General features: G+C 38.3%; 3 protein-coding genes across 7 annotated transcripts in view; 2 read left to right on the top strand and 1 right to left on the bottom strand.

The window, feature by feature from the left end:
* The first annotated feature begins 2,716 nt into the window (after window positions 1-2,716).
* On the top strand, window positions 2,717-10,883 carry LOC137294893 (serine/arginine-rich splicing factor 4-like). 2 transcript variants are annotated; one of them, XM_067826060.1, is made up of 8 exons: window positions 2,717-2,808; window positions 3,949-4,077; window positions 6,124-6,194; window positions 6,574-6,678; window positions 7,285-7,357; window positions 8,990-9,063; window positions 9,255-9,371; window positions 9,873-10,883. In XM_067826060.1, exons 1-8 carry the CDS (start codon window positions 2,773-2,775, stop codon window positions 10,174-10,176), a joined length of 909 nt encoding a protein of 302 aa, XP_067682161.1. In that variant the 5' UTR covers window positions 2,717-2,772; the 3' UTR covers window positions 10,177-10,883. The 2 variants fall into 2 exon arrangements, with proteins under 2 accessions (XP_067682161.1, XP_067682162.1); XM_067826061.1 differs by lacking the exon at window positions 2,717-2,808 and adding an exon at window positions 3,020-3,234.
* A 2,103-nt stretch (window positions 10,884-12,986) lies between these two features.
* Window positions 12,987-18,204, top strand: LOC137294480 (alpha-(1,3)-fucosyltransferase C-like). Its single transcript, XM_067825504.1, has 2 exons — window positions 12,987-13,652; window positions 18,124-18,204. The coding sequence occupies exons 1-2, from the start codon at window positions 12,987-12,989 to the stop codon at window positions 18,202-18,204; spliced, it is 747 nt and encodes a 248-aa protein (XP_067681605.1).
* The window catches only part of LOC137293808 (pleckstrin homology domain-containing family H member 2-like), a 181,320-nt gene continuing 175,318 nt past the window's right edge, over window positions 16,950-22,951 (bottom strand). For all 4 annotated transcript variants that reach the window (XM_067824557.1, XM_067824558.1, XM_067824560.1 and 1 more), the window contains one exon: window positions 16,950-22,829. In XM_067824557.1, coding sequence (XP_067680658.1) covers window positions 22,743-22,829 — 87 coding nt within the window. In that variant the 3' untranslated portion in view covers window positions 16,950-22,742. The remainder of the gene's footprint in view (window positions 22,830-22,951) is intronic.

Genomic DNA, 22,951 nt, shown 5'->3' with positions numbered 1-22,951 from the left:
GGTCACAACTATTGAACATGTATTTTGGCTTTGCGTTTTGACAAATCGGCAAACATCGCTATGAGTTTCGCATGTTTTTTTCACAGCAAGGTAAAATTAAGTCACAAAATCACAGATTTACTTGAAATTAACCCAAGAACTCTACAAAAATGTATCAAACGTTATAGACTTGTAGGATAGAATGAAAACAGACCAAGAAGCGAAGAGGTAGATAATTGTCACCGAGGAGTGATAGACAATTATTACGTCTCGTTACAAGAAATCGGCATAGTAGTTTGAATGACACTCCATCTAAATATAATGCACAGTCAACTTATGTAGTGTTTACTACAACTATTGACTGACGATTGTTCACTGAGGGCTACAGGTGGCGGAAAGTATCGAAGAAAATCACAAATATCACCGGTCAAACAGGGAGCGCCGTTCACGATTTTGTCGCAATAAATTGGATTGGGCCAAAAATGAGTGGCAAAAAATAATATTTAGTGATGAAACACAAGTAGTGATTAGCAGAGATAGGAACGTGTTTATCTGGCGCAAAAGAAATGAACGGTTACCACCCGAATGTTTAGAGTTTCGCATGGATCATGACAGCAGAACGATGATGTCGGTCATGTCTTGGGGGTGCCTCACGTATATTGGAGAGGGAAAACAGAGATGCGTGGATGGAAATATGAACACTGACAAATATATAAATGTTTGGGATGAAAATCTCTGGCCTGTCATCACCCAGCACTGTACAGACCGGCCCTGGATATTCTAGGAAGACAATGCTCCCTGTCATGTGCTCCTGTCCATATTAGCAGAATTTCTTCACCCAAAAGAGTCAGGAGGCTGGATGCCCACCATATGCCATTATTTAAAAACATCCATGGTATTCCTTGTCTGATCGTAACAAAATATCCCAGCAGTGTAGTTTTTTTCGGATGCTTGGATGGTATAGTTACTCAATTTGATCCTATTTCTGTGTTTTTAACCTCGATATTTAATCATGTTACATGAAAATATGATGCTTGGATGGTATAGTTACTCAATTTGCTCTGTTTATAACCTCGATATTTAATCATGTTACATGAAAATATGATGTCTACAGGCACGTAGCAAGCCATTTGTTTCACTCCGGAAGATTGCAAAACTTCATATTTAGGTAATTTTGAGTGTTGGTTCAGCTGTGATAGCAAATATCATACGTAACTTTTGGTAGCTATGGTAGCTACAATGGTTTATTATTTATAAAATAATTAAATAATAAAAAAACACAGTTGATTTATTTGAATTCGTAAACAATAAACGACGACTTTGCCTTTGGTAGAGAAATCTGAAAATTTTCTTACGTACCCCCCCCCCCCCCCTTATTTCACCTATTTACCCAAGTACACAGCAAATGCCTGAATGTATTACTTATGTAACGAAATTCCGTTGGTATCCTCAAAACAGTTTCGGCCCATAAGTGTTTTCAGGCTGCATGCGACACAAAGATTACATCTTCCTTGCTGTAACTCGCGTTTGATGGTGTAAACCTACACGTGTTATTTGTCATCATTCTCTGGATGGTCAATTAATGAATTTATAACAGGTATAATTAGTAGTAACACCACTCAGGTTACTCAACAAAGGTTCCCATTTGGCATGTCTCCTGTCTGGAGTAAATACTCAACATTATAAATTAAGGTCTGTAATGGCAAATGTATTGTATGTTATGTAATATGTGCATGTAATTGATGCAATAGGGTTTATCAGCTGAGTTACAAAAACAAACATCGATCAAAGGATTAGCCGATAACACACTGATTGATTAATTACTTTTGTCAAAAGGTAGTGTGTGTAGATGACTACACCCTGTCGTAAAGTGCGATTGTAAAAACAACATCCTCCCTTCAAAGAATTAACCACCCTTGCGTTGATTGATTGATTGCTCATTATTCGTTAACTAAATTACTTAGAATAGCGGACATCATACAATTAGTTGCCAGGTGTGCTATCTTGGGTGACCAATGAGAGGTTTATCAGGTTTTCACCAACGAAAGACGTGAAACGATGTGTTACTTTTTCGCAAATTAGACAGTTGTGTAAGACACGCGACACAGAGCAGGATTATTTACCAGCTGCAAATGAATGGAATACGATTTCTTTTACGTGGATATTGATGGATACATTCCTGAACAAGGTAGTAGCCTGACATTGTTGCTATGAAATTAGTCTGTTGTACATTCATTATTTGCATTTTGTTTTAATTTATTTGTTGTAGCATTCAGCAGAATCGATATGACAGAAAACACACACTAGACTGCGTATGTGTGTGAAATAGGATCCACATTGGCAATCTATACAATGTATAAATGTTGCTGTTATGTTACAAATTTACTATGAGTATAAGCAGACCGTGTGTTTTTTTTATTGATTTTCAAAATCATACAAATATGACAATAAACTAATTAGGGTTGTGAGACAAAATATAGAGACGTGCATTGGCTTCGGTATTTTCCCGTCCTAATAGTTTTTTACCATTTCTACCACTGGCAGATGATTAATCTTCAAAGTGTTTCATTTGTTTTCATAATGCATTTGTAATGAAGTAAAAATGACTTCCCCTCAGTTGATCTGTCTATAATTAAACTATCAGTTGCACATACGGACTGCGCAGCAGAGGTCACGAACCAGTCACGAATTCTGGGATATCATCCGGGTACTCACTGGAGAAAAACAATAACAAAAGTTTACACCAGTCCACGGAAATTGCTCCGCATCAGTGCCCCTTTAATATGGCAGCCTATGTTTATTGCGCATTTTGGAACCATACGCAAGTTGGTATGTATGATGTCACTAGTTAAATAGTGATCGGAAAATTGAATATTGGAATTAATGTGCATACTCAGAGAGAGAGAATTTCACAGTTGCTTGTCAGATTTTCAAAGATCCATCTTAAACTCACGTCATCAAAATTATTCATGCTACACTGAAATGACATGGAAATTACGAACATAATTGTTACGAGTCAGTAGCTGCGAATGCGGTCTTTGCTCGTCATTCTTTGGATTAGCAGGCGGCGGAACGTTAGCAGGTCGCTTGTGGGCATGGTCAATATTTATGAATATGGACCTAAGCGGCTGAAAACGTGACCCAGTTCTTCTGCGCACAAACTCTACGCAGGTTATAGACCGCACAGCGCTTTTGGTAGAAGAAAAGAGACGACTGTGTGATAATTTAGGTAGATTTTGCAGAGTGTATTTCAGAGTAAGTAACGATATTTGTCACTTGTTAGTGAGCTGAAGTTGGTAGAAGTGCATGTCCGATCAAAATAACTCGTCGACAAGGCGGACAACGTTCCTCACACCAGAAGCAGTTCTATCGACATTTTTCCAAACGATCTGGCTGGCTGTCCACCATTTTGTTTTGTGTGAGACAGGACAGAACAATCAAATTTCATCAATATTTATTGCACAGTATGGGACACTTCATGATTACACAAACGTATTTTATCACAATATAACTTAGATGTTGGGAAACAAAACCGATGAGTGTGTTCTTAGAATAACTGATTTCTAACCGGAAGATACTTTTAGGCGTCGTGGTTGTTTCGAGTCGGACAGCTGGTGTCTGTATGCAAGTAGTGTGTCGACTCATGGGAAAGATTTCCGCCCGTAACCCGTTTTTAAAATCATTCTATGTTCCGTAATAGGTGGTTTTATAGAAAGTCTACCTCAAATATAACCCTAATCTTAGTTAAGCCAGCTTAACGTCGTGTTCCTGCCATGGCATACACCCAGACAGGAACACTACGTTTAGCTGGCTGAACTAACCCAAATCCTAGCCTAATGTTAAATCTGAACTCCAAACATAAACCATACCCCTAGAAATAATCATACTAAATAGATTACATTTCAACCGGGGGTTACGGGTGGAACTCGTGTCACACATTATTGCAGATTTTTCTTCACTTTTTTTCAGATAAAAATGGGCACCAGATTATATATTGGCAGGCTGTCAAACCACGCCCGTGAAAAGGATGTTGAGCGTTTCTTCAGAAACTATGGCAGAATCCGAGACGTTATGTTGAAAAATGGCTATGGCTTCGTGGTGAGTGTTGAAAAAAAAGTGTTGTAACCCGAAATATCCTTCATATACACAAGTGTGAGTTGTTTCTATTATCAGTGGAGGACGTAACATGCACGCGAGACTGCGTACGTGTGCAAGTGACTACCTAATAGGGGGTCACTCATACGCATGACTGCCTGATCAGAGAGAGAAATTCTGCATGTCACACAAAAACATAAATAAAAGTGTTATATATGGAAATAATTAAACAAAATTTGCTCATTGACAGATGGTCAAGTTATTGTTAATTAAAATGACAAAAATGTGCAAAAATTGACGATATTTCACCTATGTGCATATTTTTTAGAAACATACATTAAGTATTTTTCTGAAAGCTCATTCATCGTAGATTCATAATATATTTGCAGCTTTCGATGCACACCAACGTACACCTGTTTGTTATTGTGTTGAAACATTCTTCAAAACTGCGGGAACCGTCTCGTAGAAGTGACTGGGTTAGCATGTCATTAATGGGAGGTAACTGATGCCTGAGTAAACTGCTCAGTCAAAACATCCGTCTTATGACTTGGACTGTCTGAAGCGTACATAATTTATATGGCAATATTTTTCTTGCGTTACAACAAAGAGGATATAATAGATTTAAACAAAATCATGAATAACATTTTTTCAAACGGATTACTCTTTTGTTGGAAGTGTAATAATTGGAAAACATAACTAAGAGATGGGATCACTTCTACCACTGTAAAAACAGTTTTACGTCTTATATTTGCTGCCATACCAGTAGATTTTAGACTTTTGACGACAATTTTCACCTATGTGCACATTTCACACAAACAAGATTTTTATATTTTCTGAAAGCTTACTCCATGCAGATTTACCTCGAAAAGTACTTTTTCATGTACATGAATGCACATAGGTGTACCATCGCTTTGAAACACATCTACTTTCCACCAACTGCTTTTCACAGACACCAAAAACGTCCTCACAATATCGTTACGTGCACGAGACGCTTCTCAGAAGCACAAACAAAAGTAGTCAGCTCTTGACAATTTACATCTATGTGCACATTTCACACAAAAATGATTTTTAGATTTTCTGAAAGCTTATTCAATGCAGATTTACCTCGTATAAGTACTTGTTCGTGTACACAAACGCTCATAGGTGTACCATTGCGTTGAAACACATCTACTTTCCACCCACCGCTCTTCAGACACACAAAATGTCCTTACAATATCGTTACGCACATGAGAGACGCTTCTCAGAAGCATGAACAAAAGTAGTCAGCTTTTGACGACAATTTTCACCTGTGTGCACATTTCACACACACATGATTTTTAGATTTTCTGAAAGCTTATTCCATGTATTATGGTAAATACAGCAGACTTATAGATAACGTTCAGTCATGGAGTTATGAACTTGCTTGTGTTCATCTCGATTGGGTATTCTAATTTCCCTTAAGTAACGTTTTAAGTTGTTCCCACCTCACTCAAACTTAATTGGGTATTTTGTAATTTACCATAATTGTAAAAATATGGGAGTACTAAACTTTACACTGGTTGATTCTAGTCAAGTCAAAGGCAACTCTGCTTGTTGTAAGAGGTGACTAACGGGACAGGATTGCCAGGCTCGCTGACTTGGTTGGCACATGTCATCGGTTCCCAGTTTCGCAGGTCGATGTTCATGCTGTTGATCACTGTATTGTCTGGTCCAGACTCAACTATTTACAGACTGCTGCCATATAGCTGGAATATTGCTGAGTGTGGCTTAAAACTAAACTCACTCACCCTAGTCAAATCATATTACCTGAATTTATATTTCTCATGTGATAAGGATGAGTTTTAATATGGTTCTTTAATTATATTTGAACATACTGAAAGACATACTCAACTTCTAACAATTCCACTCAAAGATATATTTCCTTATCCTTATTGAGTATTTACAAAAGTGTACTTATATGCAATAGACTTAATAGGAAATGGGTTTTCCCATAAATTTATGCACATCTGTACTGCTGATACAGGTTTGTATGACTTAATAAATTTCAGAGAAACTTATAATTCGTTTCAGGAATTTGAAGACTACAGAGATGCGGATGATGCTGTGTATGAATTAAATGGCAAAGAATTGTGTGGTGAAAGGTGAGATTGATATATTTGTTGACACTATGTTGGGCACGGATGAGATAATTTTTATTTCAGAACAGCTGGGTTGAAATATCTGAAAGAGCAAAGTATAATTGTCAAAGGGAGGAGTGCTGGGGAGATGTAAATTCTGGATATATATAAACGTTTCATTGGTGCAGACAGTGCCAGAAATGAGGAAAGGGACATAGCCCAGGACCATCGGCTCACTTACCTTTTGATTTGAATTTACTGTTTCTCCTAATATTGTATATGACATTGACTGTGATAGAAAAGTGTAGGTCAGATTTTACTTTCTGATGATGGAATATTTCTAACTGCATTTTAGTCCCATGTTACTTTATTTGCAGTGCTAATTTTACATGTGATTTCACAGGTGTATTGTTGAGCATGCTAGAGGACCAAGAGGGGATTCATTTAGAGATCGTGATCGTGGGTACCCCCCTCGTCGTAGGGGTGGTGGTGGAGGTGGCAGAGACAGGTATTGTTTTCCTTTAAAATGGTTAAGAGAATGACTACAGATTCTCTTGCAGTTGATGGTATTTGTCACCTTATGAAATACAAGGAACATAATTATTGGTTTCATGGCCTCGTAATTTGGTTTTCTCCTCACCTGGCCTCGTCCAATTATGTACCTCTTGTTATTTCATTACATGCTGCTTTTGATAGTTGTCACAACATACTATGTATGTATACTTCTCAGCTCTTGGTTGTAGTCACTCTTATCTTGATAGCAGTATAAGAAACTACTCCAAAATGTTGCTTTATACAGTAAAGAAGTTGTGATCCACAAAGCTTTATGGATAACAACTTCTTTGTAATTAGAGTGCAACGTTTCGCTACAGACTCTGGTACCGTGGTCAAGCAGGAATGACAATGATATTAGAATCTGTACTGAAACGTAACTCTCATCATATAGAAGTTGTTATCCATGAAGCCTGTCAATTTTTGGACTTTTTCACCTGAAGCATGGGTAAGAATATGCTCCAAGCATTATGGCCCTTGTTTAACATATGTTGGCACAAATTAAAATAAAATGTTTCACTTCTATATGCCATTTAGAGACTACATTGTATGTGTTTTGCAGTCGCTATGGGCCACCTACACACACAGAGTACAGGTTGATCATTGAGAACCTATCATCAAGGGTTAGCTGGCAGGTGAGTTACTTACTGCTTTTAGTATATGCATGTTGTATCCATTGCCTCCTATTTTCAGTTGCAGCATTAGAATTTATTTTCTAAAACAAGGAAAATATAGAAAACCCCTTTTAGATAATGTGTAGTAATATGGAACTGAATTGTTAATATTTTGGAAAGAGAAGAATGTTAATTCTTTGTGTTCCATTGTTTTTGGCAGTTACTAATTTTAAAGATGTTATCTATCTTCCCCCAAGCTCGGGAGACTCGCTGAAGCCTGATGGGGTCACTGGGTCTCGAACTTGAACCAAGGTCCTTAGGTCTGAGGATTGCCACTAGCTATCGGCCTAGGTCAGGCAGGCAGACAGGCAGGCAAGCGCTGTCGGACTGTATCACAGGGTCTTACTGAACGACACAGCCAAACTGCACTTGGTCTCTCTGCAGGTCTTAATCTAGCAGCATGCCATTCTACACTGGTCCTTTCTGCTTCAAGGGGTGTCCTCCAGAGTCTGGTTTCGGGTCAGACGAAAAACCAAATTTTAGTTTTCAGAAAACTTTGGGAGATCTGGCTCAAAGAAACCCTATTGAATTAAAGAAAATGCAGTCACTCATTGGGGACACGGTCTTCCAAGCACTAGCTTCCTCTCAGGTTCCTTCTCCAGTCAGGGTGCTCAGTCGGTTGCTTTGGCGATCGACTGGGGCACCATACAGGACAGTTCCATCCCTTGGGGTCTATTCTCATCCATCTTATGAGCAAGAGATCAGATACTGGCCCTACTTGTTGGGCACTGGCTCCAGTCGTCAACCCGAGGTCCATTCTTGCAGAGCGTATATAGGGTCCATACCTGCTTTGGCCATTGAGAAATGAGCTCTTGATTAAGGGAAAGTACAGAGGTAATTGTTTTGAATGCTCCTATTATGCTGAAAGTAGGTTTAGGGGAAATGAGTGAAGAATATCTTCTGTAATGCTATAAATTTTGTCTTGTGGAATTGTAATTTGCCATAAATGTAGTGAAATTTTTCTAAGTACCATGACAAATTTCAACTTGTTACTAATTTGAAGCTTTTAAATAACATGGGGATAATTTGCTGATGTCTATTAACCTTTTTCATTTTAACGAATTTCATTACGGATACACATTTTTTTCTATAACAGCAAGCTTTGTTGGTACATGCTTGGCTGGGTCAGGGAGTGAACATTCTTTCAGGTGTATGTTTGCGTTATGAATTTTATATGTGTATTGATGAGAATACTGTAGTTGTTTCTATTATGCAAAATGATACAGGGATTGTACCTAAGGCAGTAAGTGGAGCTTTACTACATATTGGATAAGCAGTCTGAATGAGATTATGTGGAGTTGGACTTTTCTGAGAAAATTTGATTTTGTATGGTTTTGTATTGACTTTGTGTTTCTGGTTTATGGGAGTAAGCAGTCTTTCGTGCACTTTTTCAAAGTAGGATGTTTTCATGCTTGATTTTGTTTTCATTGGCATATAAGAACAATGAAAAATCCAGAAACTGCTTCAGTGTTTCTTTATTTGGTAGGGCTGGTAATTTCAGGTATGGAGAAGCTGTTTGCTGTTGTGGTAAGATTATCCTTTCTTCACTGAAGTAGGTTCCCATGTTCTGTAATTATACTTTGTGTGTTCAAGGACCTAAAGGACTACATGCGTCAGGCGGGTGAAGTTACATTTGCTGACGCACACAAGAAGCACAAGAATGAAGGGTGAGTGTCAGATGTATTTAATGGTGACACGATCTCAGTATTTATCACAAATGCAGCTTGATTTCTGTTTCATGACAGTATTTGTGTTTAACATCTTTGTCATTGCATGACAATTAAATGAAGTCTAATATTGCCGATGTGACTATAACTCACTATTTTCCACCTTATGTTGTGAATTATTTTTCATTCAGAATAGTAGAGTTTGCTACATACTCAGACATGAAGAATGCCATGGAGAAGCTAGACAACACTGAAATCAATGGCAGGAAAATTCGTGTAGTAGAAGACAAGCCAAAGAGGCGTGGCCGGTATGTTGCCTTTCTTGCGTTTAACTTAAAATTGATAAAAATATTTAAACTGATTATTTGTTTTAGTATGATGAAAAGTAGTGGCACCATTTCACTGAGAAATGTTGGCATTGAAAGTTGTAGTTATGGTCATCACATGATTTGGAAGGGTTGGTTAATTTTTTTATTTTTCCGTTGAATAAAGTCAGAGGATATATGAAAAAAAATTCTTGAAGATGAGATGTATGTTTTGTCAAATCACATGACAATGTTGAACTTTTCACTTGTGATGTGCAAAGTTTCTTGTATTGTGTTTATTTTTGTTTTGGACTGGTATGCTGTCAGATTTGATATTATTGTGGCTTGCCATTTTGCAAGTGTAAAATAGCAATTCCTGATTGTTTTTAAATTACACTGTTTGCAGACTGATTTTACATACTAAACATGACATGAATGTTTTAAAGGCATCATTTGATGTCATTTTTGTGTATTTTACTCAACGTTTACCCTTTCCTTCCCCAGTTCATACTCCAAGAGTCGTAGCAGGAGCAGAAGCCGTTCCAGATCCAGATCCCGAAGAAGCCGGTCAAGAAGTCACTCTAGAAGCCGAAGCCGTAGTCGTAGCAGGAGTGCGAGTCGCAGTAGATCAAGGAGTAGGAGTGAATCCCGTTCAAAGAAGGTGGAGAAAGATAATCGTGATTCTGCCAGCCCAAGCAAGGGCAGGTCTAGGTCCAGATCGCGGTCCAGATCCAAGTCTCCTGATAAGAGGGATGCCTCACCAACTAGCAATGGGGATGACCGAAAGGATGACGACAAGGATGACTGATCTACATTGAGAACTTAACTCTGCTAGTATGAACTGTGATCACCATAGCATGCATGGATTGTAAATAATCACAGAATTGTAATTGACAATTGTGCTGATGGCTGTGCATATATTTCAAGATCTAACATTTTTTACCAGACAGATCCATGTAACATCACTTGTTTGACATGCATTCATAATGAGCAGTTTTAATTTGTCATGTACATGCAAAATGAATTGATATCATGTAAATATTGTGTTGTCCTTCCCAAAATGTTCATGAACAACAAATGAATAATCACATTTTGTGAATAAATTATAATACCTTTGCTTCAGTTCACATGGGACAACTCAGCTGGGTAATTTTTTTAAAAAATAGCTTATTTGTCACTCTAATAAAGAACAACATCTCATATTTGACCCAATACATTTCTTCCTGACTGCAAACAATTGTGCCATTGCATGCCATGGTTCATTGTACTTGAGATGTGGGTTAGAACTCTTCCTGAAGTTTTTCATGCACAGGAGGGTAAAGGGCAGTGCTACATATGATTGATTTCACCTTTAAATTGTCCAAGACATTAGTTTATTATATAAAATATTGTGTAATTATTGTCAGTTGTTTTAAAATGTCTCTTTCAGTCGTGCATTTCATTGTTTCACTTATATGTCATCCATTTTGTTTAATTATTTTATGTGTAGATATTAAACTATGATCTTGGAAATAAGTGTTCTGTGTTTTCAGATCATAATCTTCAAAACTAGAAACTTGAGTAGTTTTAGCATTTACTGTCTGTGTCTATGTAACTGATCCAAACATGACATCATTGCTTAATTAGAGTAAATCATAGGTTTACAAATTTCCAAAGCATGATTATGGACTAAGTGTTTGGTAAAACGACAGAGGGGCAATTAAAGGCAGAGTAAAATGTCACGTATCTGGTGTGACCACCATGAGCATCATGTGAGTGAGAAGGCCAAGGTAACACCTGAACATAGCTTTGCTAGAGGATGTTGTGTCAAACACATGCAATGTTAGGTCGAGCATTATCATGCTCCAAAGATCAACCACTGAGGTTGATAACAGGACATGACATAGAACGGGTCTTCTGGCAAAAAGTCTGACTTCCCACAGCCAGCTGCCAAATGTCTGGTCGGAGATTCCATGCAGTCTAGGGATTTGGGTTGTGGATGATGCAGCTGTGCTGTGAATGAAGATGTCACCACGATGTACAGATCCTGAGCAGGGGTGGTAACTCTAGGTTGACCAGACCTGGGTCAATCATAAAGTCCCAGTATTGTATGGGGTCTACAGGTTTGAGATAGCCTGTGTGGACAACCTGAAGTGCCTTGCCACCTCATGGTAGGATGCCTGTCCGTGTAAACGGCCGTCGACGTTGAGTCCTTGAGCTTCTGTCAATCTTTTCATTCTCTTATCTATAGTTGCTTAGAGCAATGCATGTGGAGAACCATTGATGTGGCTTTTTCAAAGCCTTCGGTCCTAGACTTCAGCTCAAGGTGACACACAATTTCATGGTGCACATGCATATCAAGTGACAATTATGTGTAGGCCGGGCATGTGGCTCATCAAGGTACACATATACACAGGTGGGTACATATGTGTTTGGTCTCGGAAGTATAATACTTTATATGTTAGGATAACATGGATGTCCAAGTCTTCAAAAATGGTATAATTTGAAGGATAATTCTTTTTGGTCTAATTACACAACACATCTAACCATGCCAAGATATGTGTAAAACACTAATAGTTACATGATAATGAGATGCCAAGCTGTACAGTATTGAAAAGTCTATAGTTCACAAACAGTTACGGAAAGACCCTGATTTATGCTCTTTCATATAGGGTCATAAATCGAAACTGCCATGGTGATGGCGCTGGGACTAGTCCAATTGCCAGTGTGCTCTACAAAATCCATGCAAATCATCTTGTCCACCTTTTACTGGCCTATGATCAAATGTTGCAAAATTGTTCCGAAATCGTTTGATGGAAGAAATGACAGATAAAGGAAATCAATATTCCTGGCGCAGACATGTTTGATTTCTTTGATATTGTACACGTTTCAGTGGTCTGATATAGCGTGATTCACTGCTATCAAACTGATTAAATTTGTCCATGGATACAGTTTCAACACACTGTAACAGATGCGTTGTTGACACGTTTTACATCTAGATGTACCACCTGTTTCTTATGAATCAGTTCGTGTCTGCATATCGGTGACATTATCTCTGTACCGGAAACACGTTATAGGCCATGCATTAAAGCAACGGATGAGCAAGCGAAAGTATAATTAAACGTCTGATACCTATATCGTTGTTATTTTCTGACGTTTCCGAGCTTCTTCGAAGGTCCTATGTGAAACTATGACCAACGCTTCCACATCAGTATGGTACAAGCTTCACTCTACAGGCGACCTGTTCGTTGCATGCTGGTCCTGTTGTTAATTAATACCGTCATTACTGCATCAGTTCTGTGGGCTTTATTTGCAAAAGGTAACAACACTGCCCATGAAATATTTTCAATCCTCGAAACAGTTCCTGCAACGAAAACGAAACAGTCGCATGAACCTTTACCACTGCCTGAACAAATCCTTGCAGCAGGAAAAGAGTCCCCGGGTATCAGTGAAAATGGAAGCACTGCACCTATGCTGAAAAATATAAATGGATTCGGATACGATTTGCGGTTGCGATCGAACCATTCCAGGAAGCTAATAGTTTGGTACAACTTTCCACATTGGTGGGACAGGTCTTTCTCGTCGAGTGTAAATCAGTGTCCAGTCAGTAGCTGTATGCTCTCGACCAACAGGTCTTTGATGGCAGCAGCAGATGGTATCATTGTTCATGCTCCGACCCTAAGGACTAACACCATTCCAAACAACACTGACGACAAAATATGGGTCTTCTTTGGATTGGAACCTCCGCTCCACTTTTTGGATACCTACAAGAATCCAACATGGCGGAATCGGTTCAGTCTTACGATGACTTATCGGTTAGACTCGGACGTTCCATCACCGTATGGTAGACTGGTGTATAGGGATGTACCAGAGGATAATGGGCACTACAGGAAGATCGTGGAGCAGAAATCCCGACCTGTCGCGTGGTTTGTCAGTAGCTGCCTCACGCAAAGCAGACGTGAAGAGTATGTCAGTCAGTTGCAGACGTACATCAGCGTTGACGTGTATGGGAAGTGTGGTACAATGAATTGCTCCAGTGAGGGAGAGGGGTCGTGTTTACGTTTGCTTAATACCACCTACAAGTTCTATCTTGCTTTTGAGAATTCTCTTTGCGTGGACTACGTAACTGAAAAGTTTTTCAAGACGTTTGACACCACTACTGTGCCAGTTGTCCGAGGAGGCGCGGATTACGCCAAATTGTTTCCTGAAGGAACATTTATCAACGCTGACGATTTCAGTGGCCCAAGACATCTCGGACAGTACCTGGACGACCTGGATAAAAATGAGACTGCTTATCTGCAGTTTGTAAGGAAAAAGAGTAAATACCGTAGACTTGACATTAATCGCTCTGAGCTGAATCCCTTGTGTACGTTATGTGAAAAGGTGAATGGCAGTTGGCGGTCAGTCGTCGAGATACATAAGTGGTTGTTAATGTCTGGTTCGGCTTGCCGCTTGCCAAGTGATGTTTGAAATAACATACTATTCCATGTCTGCCCTCGTTACCTCTTTACATTGTTTCATGGAGTTCAGTGAAATACAGGGACGGATGCAGCCTTTTGAGAAGGGGGCTGGTGGGTACACACTACTGAGAAAATGGGAGGTGCACACCTCCTTTTCACCCAAGTTTCAATGGTAAATGAATAAGATTTCAGGACAAGGACAAAGGGGGGTGTAGGGTAGATGCGTACCCCTACAGGCGCGCACATACACATACACATTCACGTGCGCGCACGTACTAACACACACCTCTGGATCCGTCTAGGGAATGTATAAAGATACACTTACCCGGTCAGACATGGTTGTGTTGATTGCCAAGTTAGTTTTCTAGCTTCTAACAGTACGTTTGGCTTAATGCCGCTTATTTCTACATGTATGATAAGAGAGAATATCTAGAATGTTCCTTGAATGATTCAACAGACGACATAGATACAATTTCGACTGAATTTAGATACACATTTAAACAAATAGGTATTTTGAGTGAATGAAGCTAGAAAGTAACTAACTGAAATGTTTGAAGAACCGACTAAACTACTGTAGTTGGCACCTTTGGTCGTTGTTCATGATTGTAGGCCAGTTGCCGATATATAGCCGGGATAAACCTTATGCACTTAGTCCAGTGGCCTTTTCAGAACATCTTGAATACAGATGCATTGTGTTACGTTAAACGAGCGAGCGAGTATGGCTTTACACCTTTTTTAGCAGTATTCCAGCAATATCACGGCGAAGGACACCAGAAATGGGCTTCACACATTGTACCCATGTAGGGAATCGGACTTGTGTCTTCGGCTTGACGAACCAGAGCTTTGATCACTAGGCTACTCCACCAGTCCTTTAGTTAATCTGGGATAATCTGCAACTGTTAGAGTTTCCCTGGTTGAACGGGGTTTAAATCAATTAAATGTAATGCACCAGAGTATAACTCGAAGAACAGCCATGCCCTAACTGTGATTTATCCCGAGGTTAGACTGATTTGCACATGTTCACTTTCGCAAAGGTAATTTAGAGTTATTCCCCTTTGGGATATTACGCTAAATATTTCTACACGTTCATGAACCAACACCCTATTTACACAAACGATTATTTTTAAGTTAGATCGACTCTATGATGTGTGAAGAATCATTGCATGTTGTTAAACTGTTACTAAATCGTCACTGCACTATGTTTCTTAGCTGACGTGCAGGGATGTAAAGAATATCTCGTTGCCAAGAGAACGATTGGAAGCCATCTTTCTTCTATGTGATCGCAGTTCCTAACAACTACACTCCAACGAATTTTCAGAAGCAAGGTGTTTATTAGATAAACTATGGAGAAGTGTCTTTAACCCCAAAATACTTCCCACAGATAACGCGACGCCATACGTTTCCGATCGTCATATGTTTTCGATCGGCCATTATGATTCCCATTTATAGCGCGACAATGCGGGAAAATCCGCGGAAAGCATCCTGCATGTCAACAACACGATCCCCTCTATTGGTGGGACATAAATACTATGAATCAAAGTTTCTACTGATGTCCTTCTCTGCAACCTAAGAGTGAGAGACAAGCTCCTACTACCAGAGACCATATAATCTATTATATGGTCTCTGCTACTACCACCGTCAGGACCCCCAGTGAGTCTATGTCAGTGTTCTCAAAGGTGTTTCAAGGTAACAGGACACTGGGTCCTGTAAGTTTCAGATCTCTGTCTGACCCACTGAAAATTCACAGGACCCACAGAATAAAGTTACCCAAACATTTCAGATTTAACATTTCTTAGGATTGGCATTGAAATTATTAACATTATATGATAACAAACAAAAGATTTCTAAACAGCACACAAGTGTCACATGCCGCAAATAACAACTTCACACAAAGACATTGTGAAATATTCAGTCAGACACTGGGGCTGGCGGGTTGGTGATTTCTGTCTGACCACTGGTGAATCTGCCAGATTTGTCAGAGGGTCAGACACTATTCGTGAACACTGCTATGTTGTGTGACAGGAAGAGAAAGCACTATGATGAGATGGTGAGTGATCATTCCAACAAGTGAACATCAGTCAGTGACACTGCAGTTTCCAGTCCTCAAAGAGTAGAGGTGCCACGGCAGCCCAGGAGACATTTAACAGCTGTTTGTCGCCAGTTGCCCAAAGAATGACATTCGTGTGTGATTTGAAATGTTTGTTCTGTGTATGTCTGTGTTTATGGAACTGCTATCCTTTTCACTGTAATTTATAGATGTGGTCAGATAAAGTACATCAGCTAGTCAGAGCTAAGACATCAGATCCCATTGAGGAGACTTTAGACCTCTCTGCAGATCTAAGTATCTCTTATGATGATCTGTGTGTGAGACTCTTCAGGCTTTACTATACGCCTAGTTACCTCTTATGATGTCTATGCAAAGACAACATAGAGGACTCTCCAGATTTTCCTGATTGCTCATCAGATTATGGGCCACTTTCCACACATTTACCATACCATAGCACTGCAGACCTGTGGAGATCTGTGTTAGAAATGGTCTTCAGCAACCCACGCTTGTTGTAAGAGGTGACTAACAAGAACGAGTTGTTAATCACTGGATTGTCTGATCCACATTTGATTATTTACAGACTGTTGCTATAAAGCTGGAAAATAGTCTGGTGTGGCATTAAACAACGAACAACTGCTTTGTGGAAGGTGGTCACTACTTGAGTACTATTCCAGTAATATCAAGGTCAGGTAGATTTAGGGTCAAGTAATGCAGCTTTAGATGTTTAAATGCATTGTGGTGAGCCCACAAGCATGGTTATGGGGCTGAGAAAACTTCAAACAGAAGACAGGAACTTTACCTCATAATTGGTTTCTGGTGTTCCTATGGTATTCAAACTTACACTATTTCTTCAGTGGTCATCTTAGATCGATGGGTCATTCTCTCTCCTTATATGAATGTGTGAACAAGGAAGGATTTCCAATGATCTTTTCACAATATTGAATGTTTTCTCATGTTTTTATGTGTAAATGGATAACCTATTTATGCATGATTATATCTCAACTAAGGCATTGGAATATCCGACAGTAAGGAAAAGTAATGGTTTTAAGCTAATGTGTACTCCGATTTTAGTTATTATATAAAAAAAAGACAAGGTTTTGGTATCAAATCACGTTTATTTTTTTCTGGCAGAGAAAATCATGTCATTCCATATGACATATATTTCTGGATGGTATCTTCATCCAGCAAACTCATCATTTAGTACAATATTTGTACATACACTCAAGGTCTCCTTGTGAAAAAAGCATTTTCAGGACAACTAAAACAGAATTATATTATGTAACAAGACCTTTCTACAAAAGTGAAAGTAACTCAAATGTTCAACCAAGGTGAATGAACATTGAAACTTTAAAGTCAAATAATTTTTGTTAGTAGGTTTTTGTAGGTATCTTGACTAACTTCAACAAAATCTTTTGGGACTTTGAATCAACACTCACAGACAGACTCTTACTATCATCCATACACAATCCTGTTTCACACAGTAATGTCACACTAATGCTGATGGTCCAACTACAAAGATTGCAAGTTTCGTACTATTTCATCCATTCAGTAATCAGAGCATGGTCACACACATCTCTACAACTTCCATTCAACATTTTGCATCAACACTGTGTGCGAATCTACCTGAGTTGATCACAACCTACCATGTCCACAGATGACTGATTGCCTGACTTGTTTTTCTCCCTGAGCTTGTTTGACAACACTCATTGCATATTTCTGGGACAATGGAAACTGTGGCCTATATTTCACCTCTGAATTAATGCAAATTTCATCTAAACCACAGCCTTATTTGGTCAAAATTATTTTGGCATCATGAATTAATTTCCTTTTTGAAATATATCACAATTTTGAAACTTGTTTACGCTGCTAAAATAGGTAAATGAAGACAATTTCTACTTCAAGTTAGCCAATATTCCCATTATAAGGAATCCATCTTTCATTCCGTGGCTCATACTACCAACACACACTTCTCTGCAAATCACAATTCTCTCCTTACTTGATTCATGTAATTATCACAGAAATGCTTAATCATGTCCATCCACACAATCTGAAAATTGCAGTTACCAAAATATCTGAATAAACTTAGTCAAGACACCCAGATTCAACATCTAAAACCTCATTCAATTAAGCAATTTCTGCCTCAATTTATAATTAAAGTTAACTATATTTTTCCATAATCAAGCTTTCCCTTGATGCAGAATATAATGGCCAATGTATAAAAAGTGAAACATTAATGAATTCTTACCAGATGTCAATCCTTTTGTTAAAGGCCAGATATCCTTCCTCAGTAAGTGCAGAACCTGTACTGGTTGGAAGCACTCAAAATCTCGAAGCAAGCAAGCAGGAATAGCATGCCATTGGGCCAAGAAACAGGTGTAATTTCCTGAAACACAGCTAGTTCCCTCACCCAAATCCTTGAGCAGTACTGGCCCAAGGTCTATAGTCTGGCCCTCAAACTTGCAGTATTAATACTATAGTTTGTACATCAGTTGTTTCTGTGATAATGGATATCAAAATGGTAACTGATATTCATCTTGAATGTTAGCATTATTCGTCATCTAAAAATCTTTTCCACCAAATGTCTTGTATGGATGATATCATGTGATTTGTCTAGATGAATATGACTGGTACTGTATTGTTAGGTCTGCAGTTACTGACATTGTAAGAATGTTGCTGATATTTAGTAATGAATGATATCAAAATGGGAAAATGATCAATGATAAACCTGAGTTCAACCAGATGATGATATCAACATTGCCCTATAAATCTCATCACAACCATCCACTCAACAATGTTTTTTATGTTTGTGACAGTATGACTAAAACGGTTATATGTTCCCATCAAGTACAATCCATTGATTATATGCAACATGAATAACTGTTTACAATGAGGATATGGAGAACAACACCGATGACTGAATATATATATATATATATATATTCATACATATGTGAAATCAGACTCACCAACGATCATTCCGCCTGTTCCACTGAGCGGTCTTAGTGCTGAGGGATCATAACTTTAACACAGGCTTATGATAGTTGTAGCGCTAATAGGGACCCGGCCTCAATTCCACACACAAAAAAGAGCTGTCAAGTATTTCATGATATTACAAGTGACCCTTTTTCAATTGAATATATCCGGGAGCACGCTGGGACAAGGTGAGCTGTGAGATCAAGGGGCAATAATGTGCATAGGAGAATTTGTAACAAACAATTAATTTTGAGATCTGTATCTTGAGATTCACTGAAGAATAGATATTGTCCGTTTTGAATGTCTTTGTGCTTTTAACTGTTAACAGATGTAGATATTTTTCATCTGTGGACAAAAAATCCTTTGTTGAACAGGTCAAACAACTTGATCTCTTGTCTAGGAATTGGGTCAGTCAGACAAGTGACACTCACTAGATGGCAATTACATGAAACATTTCTTTGTTGGTAAGTCTGTCAAAATAAGTGGGTGATGCAAAAGTAAGTATCTCAAGTTCCAAACAATGTTATCCATACTGAGAAGACTTCTGCAAGTCATCTGTCAACAAAGATTCAGTATGGAATGTTTGATTCATAAAGAAAACACAGTATGGAGGATAAGATGATCAATAGGTACAAATAATCCTTTACAGACAAACAGTCCTTGAATAAATAATGGTACATTTAATGGAAACCTTCCTGTTCAAGATTAATGTGTATGTGACAGACCTTATCAATATTTAGGGCAAAGTGGTGTTAAATTCAACGCTCTCACTTTAAAATACTCACTCACAAATAGAGAGAAACCTAGATTATCACAGTGGCTTGGGGAGGCTGTGTCTGTTGTTTAACACTGCATTCAGCAATATTCCAGCTATATTCAGTGTATGAAATAAGGCCTGTCCAACGGCCTGAGATGGGCTAGATTTATGACAGATGGTCTAAATTTTCACCTAGCCAGTCCGATGGTCTGGTAAAGTTTTGTACCATATTTTGAAGTTACCAGCCTTGATGTCTGGCTGAGTTTCTTATACTTATTTCATATTATCTCATACACTGCTATATTACTGAAACTTGTAACGGCAGAATCTGGACCTACAAACCCAGTGATGGGTGTAATGAATCACTACCAGCCAAGACTGAGAGATTGAACATTTAGTCCCTCTTTTGACTAGCATCGTTTACTGGGGACCAGTATCAATATCCACCTGGGGCAAAGGAGTGTGGTTTCATGTTTTACCATATCAGTTTGAACCGCTGCTCCAGTATTATTAAGCTAAATTTTACCTACTCAACTAAAAGATGACAGTATCTCTCAATGTTATTCATGACTGACTTTGGTGCAAAGATCATGAAAAATTAATAAATGAAGCTAGAGAACGGGTTCTCATAAGCACACGCCATCATTTTGTCAGATTTTATACTTTCATCACATACAAGTATTCAAACTTGACAAATACTGATTCAAACCTTTCACTTAAATATCTAAAAGACTGCATTTGCTCACATTTCCATTTTCGTTGTATTTATCCCTGAAATCCAATCCGAAACATTCCAAAGAATATAATGAGACAGGCAATTTAGTTTAACCTTCCTGCAGATAACGTCATCACCATGTCTCGTGTGTTGACAAGCATAAAGTAGATTCATTATAAAGCTGGCATAAGATGCTTGTATAGAATGAAATCGTCAGTTTTGCTTGTGTGCCACAACTGTTGATCACTTTTGGCAGCAAAGTGTAGGTATTCATGTTGGTATCATATATGTAACCCAGCAGAAAACAGACTCTGGGTAGTCAAGAGGTAATCATAAAGTTTGGCATATCCAATAGAATATCCTGACTTTATAGAGAATGTCCTCTTTCCAGGATATATTTCATGACAATTAAAAGGATATTTCAGACAGTCTACAAAAATAAGCCAATTGAAAACTTGTCAGCTTGTAGTAACAAATGTACTCTAGATCTTTAATCTGTACCAATTAAACTTTACTAAACAAGAATTCACCTTCTCGTTTCTACTACCAAGGGAGTCCAGTCTCCACCCTTATCAAACCAGGTGGGAATTTCATCAGTTCCATTCGGCTGGCCTAATGAGTTTATCACAAGCATGTATTGAAATCAACACACGGTTGATGGCAGAATTTGCTAAATGTGTACTGACCAGTGGGTGTCAACAGCTATTTCCTCTGAAGGTTTATTCAGTTTTTCTTGATTAGGAAAGTCCTATTTAATTACAATGTTGCAATTAAACCCCAGAATCTGGTCACTGGTTCAGGGACATACAAGAGGCAAAACTTGAAATAGTCTCTGGTGGTGCTATAATCAAGCCTTGAAATTCCAACCAAGTTCTGAAAGGAGCAAACTGACCTTTGTAGTGAGTTAACTCCCTTGCTTTAGGAAGATGAGTTCCACTATTATGCAGCTGGAGTATTATCACAAATGACTAGATATAAATATATTGCATACTGCACTGTAAAGAGTACTATATAAATACAATACAAGCATAGGAGGACCAAAGCTCTACGTCAGGGCTGGATGATAACTGCACAGAACAAACAAACATATGATATCTAACTTTGTTTCAATATTGCTCATCATGAAAGAACATATGTGCATAAAGTTTGGTGTAACACATAACTTGCATAGTTGTCAACAAATATCAATAGTGCAACAAAATTGTACACGTTCAGACCAAATAATCGATCATGTTGATGAAGAGATTCATCCATTGGAAATGTTGGAGTCTATTTGGTTTCACACACTTATTTGGTTACCTTGACTAGAAAAAATTAAGTTCATAACTGAAAATTATTCAGCTAAAAGTCAAATTTAAACTGTTTGTTCTATGACTCATGTATAATATAGGAGATTTAAGTTGGGCTGATTTCCACGACAGAGTTATGTCAACCATGAAAGCGAATACATGCCTACATGGTGACACAATAAATGAAAGAAAAATATCTCAAGCTGTCAGTAGTATCATGGAGGAAACAAACATTTGTCATCAGGTCAACATTGTTTCCGCCAGATAATGACCTACTACTGTTATAAATGTGTTAATCTCTTGTTATGAAGACAGACTTATGGATCATAATTGTTCTCATATTGCAACATTTCCGTAGGAATACTTTATTAAGGACTTTTTGGATAAAGGTCCTAGCATCTGTACTGATATGTTGCACTAAAAGAAAAGAAAAGTAAGTCATAAAGTGACTATGTTCCCATTGTTTATACAACACTTAATACGTTACTCAGTGATATAGCCACTTATAGTCCCTTTGAACTGAATCCCATGATTGTTTGTAACAGATTGACTAGATACAAGTTTAGTCTTTTCAAGCTGCCCATGATCAAGAAACCCAGTGTCAACATCCCTTGTAAAGGTCACTGAAAAAGTTTACAAATTATCAACTACTGCCCAAACAAAGCTTAGGACGATTCTTCATATTGCTGTACTTAATCAGTTATGGCATGGCATCTCAGATTAACAGTCACAACATAAAAGAATCTGCATTCTTTAACTTGTTTGAGTAGTGTATTATTCTTCAATAAATTTACAAAATGAATGTAGTGTGAAAACCATGTATACTGCAGTTTCTAAAGAGTGATGTCATTCATGGTTACAGGTTGAGGATGTTGTGTGCATGATTAACAGTGAAACAGACATCAACATGTAACTCACACAATTCAATAGATCACATGAGGTATCATGGGTGAAAATGTACACTCACATCTAGGTCAAGAACAGAACCAAACTCAACAATACATGTCAAACAAATGAATAACATTCAATGATGATATCCCTGCAATGAAGACATCAAGCTGTCATATGCTCAGCAGTGTCAGTGTAATAGATTGCTTTTGAAAGGTAACTTGACTAGGGGAAGTAACTCGAAATCCAAGGGGAGATAACTGCTGCTATGTGTCCCCATTCATGGCTTCTGGTGAAGGTTGCTGAAGTTTAACATTGATGTAGTCTGCTATCAACAAAGTGATTTCCAGGATCTGAAAGTAAGTAAATACTGTCATTTGGTCTGATGAAGAACAAATTTCGATTGTTCATTCAGTTAATTACACTTGTAGTTCACTGTGACTCATCCCTTGTCCATGACTGTACTTATTTATGT

The sequence above is a fragment of the Haliotis asinina genome, chromosome 8 (genome assembly GCF_037392515.1).
Source record: "Haliotis asinina isolate JCU_RB_2024 chromosome 8, JCU_Hal_asi_v2, whole genome shotgun sequence".
In the NCBI taxonomy this organism is placed as follows: Eukaryota; Metazoa; Mollusca; class Gastropoda; order Lepetellida; family Haliotidae; genus Haliotis; species Haliotis asinina.
Note: the sequence above shows the minus strand (reverse complement) of the source record. Positions and strands in the feature narration are given on the sequence as shown.